Raw genomic sequence first — 6,000 nt, 5'->3', positions numbered from 1 at the left:
TCCTCTACCCTCTTTCTTTTATATTTTATTATCTTTACAGGTATCACAAAGGGACCAACAGGACCCAAGTGTGCGTCTTTGCAGCCTGAATACCTAACCTAACCTACTCTAGTTATGAAACAAACTAACATGATTTACCAATTAATACCTACTGGTTCACACCAGGAAACTTTGGAGTTGGATGGAGCGGTATGGAGTTTCCCGTACTCGGAAACTTGTTTTGTTATTCTTCTCATTCGTACAAAAACTATGTTTCTGAAACAAAACTTTCTATGTGTGGACATAAAGGAAACTTTAAAAGAGAATTGAGCAAAAGTTCCTCAACAAAAGTGTCCTAGTGTGGACCATGTCTAATTAGATTAATCTGATGAATTTAATCTGATGTTAATCCCCTTTAATGTTTTGAGTACAAGATAACACTTTGCTATGTTCCCAGCAATTCGACGGGACAGTCCCGAACTGACCATTTAACCTACCACTTGTGGTGGCCCCTAGCCACCTGACTACCCAGGTGACCGACCATTTTAACATGGGCTTGTCCTACGAGGAAGTCAATCGTCACTCTACACCCTACAAAGAGACAGTAAAGAGACGATTGCGTCCGCTCTCGCTTACAAAGGAGACACTAAAGTGACGACTCTTTCGGAAGTACAAAAAAAACTTTTAAGAGTATAATCTCTAGGTTACTTGAGTACAGTAAAAAAACGACTGTCTCCGCTCTTGCTTACAAAGAGGACACTAAAGTGACGACTGTCTTCATTCTCGATTACAAAGGGTACATTTGTGACGAATGTCCCAAAACATAGGAATTACGATCATTCAGGTGGTTAACTATTAGTGGAAATTACTGTCCAGTAAAAAAACGACTGTCTCCGCTCTTGCTTACAAAGAGGACACTAAAGTGACGACTGTCTTCATTCTCGATTACAAAGGGTACATTTGTGACGAATGTCCCAAAATATAGGAATTACGATCATTCAGGTGGTTAACTATTAGAGGAAATTACTGTCTTTTTCGTATGCATTGACTTATTGTCGAACTGCTGGGTTGCCATACAAAACAACAGAAAATGTTACTGTTTGTTATCAAAACAATGAATTTTTTTTTTAAGAAGAAGAAAATTGTAATTTTAATACAAAATTAATGAAAAACAAAAAAATGTATTTTGAAGTCTCCACTGATCAATAAATCAAATATATGTATGTTTATTTTTATAAAAATTCTATTGATTTGTTTGCTTCAGATGTTTACACTTTTGCATTTCTTGTTCAAGTTTAAACCACATCCAATGGGCGCTTAAACTAGCAAACAAAATTAATTATCTGAGTATTCAAAAAACACTTACGAGGATTAATTTTAATTTAAACCCTAATCCAAATATTCATAAATGCCTTATAAAGTTATTTAAAGTTTGTTGTAGGAATTTTGTATGGAAAAAAGGCGATTAATATCTTTATAAATATGGGAGTAATCCTTCACCTAAAGATTCGCCCTTATATAAGAGAAATTATTTAAAAAATTTGTATTTTATACGATTTGTTTAGGAATTTTTTAAAAATTTGTTTAATACTTAAAATGAACTTTTTTTTATAAATTCACACAAACTCCTAAATACTAAAACAAAAAAATAAAATTTTGTATAAATATCAAGTGCAATTTTTAAGATTTTTATATTTTAATACACAAAAAAGAATATACTTAAGTAAACAACTTGTAGAACAATTAGATTAAGGAAAACATGCATTACAATTAATTACAACTAATTGTACACTGAAAATAATCCATGCTCAACTTTACGAGAAAAAAAATTTCGTAACTTCTATTTTCGTAATATTTACAAAAATTTCGTGTATAATACGAAATATTATTTAATAAAACCCTTTTCTATTTTTACGAAAGTACGAAAACCTTTCGTAATCTTTTTTTCTTAAATTTTAGCGAAATTAAACAAAATGATATTAATTATATTATGATTAAATAAAACTACAACATTTTAATAAAATTTAAGAAAAAGTATAATATTATTCTCGAATTATTTTCATAAAACAAATTGAAAATTCGTATGGAGAATAATTTTGAACTAAAATTAAAAAATTTATTTTAAAAATTAACAAAAATGTTTGAATAAATTAATATTTCGTAAATTTTACCATATTTATTCAAAATTCCTTTTTTTTCAATTTATTTAAATTAATTTTTTCAAGAATATTTTGCATTATACTAAAATATTTCGTACAATTTCGTATATATTACGAAAGAATTTCGTGGTGCGAAACAACGAACGATTTGTACAATGTACGACATTTTTCGTTTTTATTAGGCCTGGATTTTTTTCAGTGTAGAAACATAAAAATTAAAAAAAAATCACTTTTTAAAGAAAAAGTTTTGATAAGTGGTTGGAAAAGAGTTCGAGTAACGAGCCTTGCCATCAGAACATAACATTATTATATAATTAGGAAAATGAATAGTTTTCTTAGAAAAGTGATTTTTCTTTTGAGATGATTATAAAGTTGTTTACTTGTTGTTTTTGTTAATTGAAAATGTGAGTGTTAAATACATAGTTTTATTATTTAGTAAATAGTTTATAAATTTTAGTAAATTAATTATTAATTAGTTAAAGAGTTTAGTTTAAGAATATTTGTTTAAATATGTTTTTGGAAAAAGTGTATATCGTCGGGTTCAAGTTTCATAGGTATTAATTATTATCATAATAAAGTAAAGTAATTAAAAAGAATAACTAAATTAAAAGAAAAAACTAAAGAAATTAGTAAATAAGTGAACTAAATTTTTTTTATATAAAATATAAAAGAATGTGGTTTATAAAAAAAATGTTTTCATTTAAAATATTTGCAAATAAATTTGAAATAAAAACATTTTTTTTATCATTTTATCTAAATAATATTGGATATTATTCCAATAATTAAAGCAAAATAACATTATTTAAAATTTTGCTTTAAGACCTGTATTTATTGTTTAAAATTCTTCTTTTCATTTTGCGAATATATTTAAAAAACAATAAAGGTTTCATTAAAAAAAAAACAATAAAAGAAGAATCATAAACAAAATACAACATAAATTAAAAAACAAAAAGAAAATAGTAAAAATAATAATAATAAAAATTAAATAAAAAAATGAACTGAACCGTTCGACTCACTCACGACTCACAGTGCAATTCGTCACTATCATCATTGGGACCACAGTTTTTGACACCATCACAACGCAACTTATCCGAAATACAATAGCCCACCTCACATTGAAAATGATAGGTGGACTCGCACAGTAAACCTATAGATGGTGGTCCTGGTCCAGAGTCTTGTATTTCAGTCCATACAATACGGAAGCCCTAAACAAACAAAAATTAGTTAATTCACACGTAACTGTCATAAAAAAAACTCACCTGTGCACCAACAGTTTTATCACTGGTGGTAAAACTAATACGGGCCGTTTGTCCCGTAGAAATGTAATGCCATTGTTCCATGGGTGGCTTTTCGCCACACAATTCCAAAGGCGGCTGATCAGAGTCAACATTAACCCAAAGACGTAAAACAGCAGCTGGACAACCACGATCTGGTAAATTTAAAACAAAATATGATTTATATAAGTTACATAAGAACATATCTTATCTTCAATTTCAAACTCACTTGCTGGATCACCCTCCAATGAAAACTGTTCGAAATGTATGGATAGCTTATAACCGGGTCTGGCGGTCATCAACCAATTGCATGCCATTGAAGCCATACCACGACCGGGTGCCTTATAGCCGGCCGGATAATTGGGTGATGTTATAATGCCTGAATCTTCATTGGAAAAGTTGCCTCCACAGTCGCCTATTTCACTTTTAGCAGTTTCGAAAAAGTAACGAGCCTTAAAACCACTTGCAACATTCTCTTGATCGGTATGCAATGTAATACGCAGACCCACTGCACCCCTTGGGCTCTCGACGGGGCCGGGTGCTGTCATACCACAGTAACGACCAAGAAAACGATCATTGTTATCACGATAGACGACGTACATTTCCAACCAATCTTCAAAGCAAATAATCGATCTACGAAGAGAGAATATTACAGAATTTACAATTAAAATGTTTCAGTAACTTTTATCAATTTGTTGAAGATCTATTATAATCTTTTTACTAAATTTCGATATTAAGTAATTCTGAAGTTTTTTAAGTTCTGGAGCTAATTGCATCATTAAATCTCAAGATCTCTTTAGTATTTTTGCATTTGTTTAACTGAAGATATTTTTAGTAAACCTTGCGCTAATTACATTAAGAACTCTTAAGCCAATCTTATGACCACCTCAAAAATATGTCTTATATTTAAATCTTTGATTTAAATATAAATCTAGTAGTAAATAGACTAGACTATAGATAGACTAGACTATAGACTAGACTATAGACTAGACTATAGACTAGACTATAGACTAGACTATAGACTTGACTATAGACTAGACTATAGACTAGACTATAGGCTAGACTATAGACTAGACTATAGACTAGACTATAGACTAGACTATAGACTAGACTATAGACTAGACTATAGACTAGACTATAGACTAGACTATAGACTAGACTATAGACTAGACTATAGACTAGACTATAGACTAGACTATAGACTAGACTATAGACTAGACTGTAGACTAGACTATAGACTAGACTAGACTATAGACTAGACTATAGACTAGACTATAGACTAGACTATAGACTAGACTATAGACTAGACTATAGACTAGACTATAGACTAGACTATAGACTAGACTAGACTATAGACTAGACTATAGACTAGACTAGACTATAGACTAGACTATAGACTAGACTAGACTATAGACTAGACTATAGACTAGACTAGACTATAGACTAGACTATAGACTAGACTATAGACTAGACTATAGACTAGACTATAGACTAGACTATAGACTAGACTATAGACTAGACTATAGACTAGACTATAGACTAGACTATAGACTAGACTATAGACTAGACTATAGACTAGACTATAGACTAGACTATAGACTAGACTATAGACTAGACTATAGACTAGACTATAGACTAGACTATAGACTAGACTATAGACTAGACTATAGACTAGACTATAGACTAGACTATAGACTAGACTATAGACTAGACTATAGACTAGACTATAGACTAGACTATAGACTAGACTATAGACTAGACTATAGACTAGACTATAGACTAGACTATAGACTAGACTATAGACTAGACTATAGACTAGACTATAGACTAGACTATAGACTATATACTAGACTATAGACTAGACTATAGACTAGACTATAGACTAGACTATAGACTAGACTATAGACTAGACTATAGACTAGACTATAGACTAGACTATAGACTAGACTATAGACTAGACTAGACTATAGACTAGACTATAGACTAGACTATAGACTAGACTATAGACTAGACTATAGACTAGACTATAGACTAGACTATAGACTAGACTATAGACTAGACTATAGACTAGACTATAGACTAGACTATAGACTAGACTATAGACTAGACTATAGACTAGACTATAGACTAGACTATAGACTAGACTATAGACTAGACTATAGACTAGACTATAGACTAGACTATAGACTAGACTATAGACTAGGCTATAGACTAGACTATAGACTAGACTATAGACTAGACTATAGACTAGAATATAGACTAGACTATAGACTAGACTATAGTCTAGACTATAGACTAGAGTATAAACTAGACTATAGATAGACTAGACTATAGATAGACTAGACTATAGATAGACTAGACTATAGATAGACTAGACTATAGACTAGACTATAGACTAGGCTATAGACTAGACTATAGACTAGACTATAGACTAGACTATAGACTAGACTATAGACTAGACTGTAGACTAGACTATAGACTAGACACTATAGACTGACTAAATACTAGACTACATACTAGACTATATACTAGAATATTAAGATTAGAAAATATGTATATAAGTATTTCATTTTCTAAACGGTCAAAAA

The 6,000-nt window shown here is 30.5% G+C and overlaps 1 protein-coding gene across 7 annotated transcripts in view; it reads right to left on the bottom strand.

Annotated features, from left to right (window-relative positions):
* Positions 1-6,000, bottom strand: part of LOC111682707 (tolloid-like protein 1) — a 69,881-nt gene that overhangs the window by 7,360 nt on the left and 56,521 nt on the right. For 4 of the 7 annotated variants that reach the window (XM_046949215.1, XM_046949212.1, XM_046949214.1 and 1 more), the window contains exons 10-12: positions 3,642-4,045; positions 3,398-3,567; positions 3,166-3,343 (exon numbers count right to left, since the gene is read on the bottom strand). In XM_046949215.1, the coding sequence (XP_046805171.1) occupies positions 3,166-3,343; positions 3,398-3,567; positions 3,642-4,045 (752 nt within the window). Of the gene's footprint in view, positions 1-3,154; positions 3,344-3,397; positions 3,568-3,641; positions 4,046-6,000 lie in introns of all 7 variants that reach the window. The other 3 variants (XR_006940637.1, XR_006940636.1, XM_046949216.1) reach the window with 2 other exon arrangements.

This window comes from Lucilia cuprina, chromosome 4 (assembly GCF_022045245.1).
Source record: "Lucilia cuprina isolate Lc7/37 chromosome 4, ASM2204524v1, whole genome shotgun sequence".
NCBI classification, from domain to species: Eukaryota; Metazoa; Arthropoda; class Insecta; order Diptera; family Calliphoridae; genus Lucilia; species Lucilia cuprina.
The sequence above is the reverse complement of the archived record's forward strand: the minus strand, read 5'-3'. Positions and strand labels throughout refer to the sequence as shown.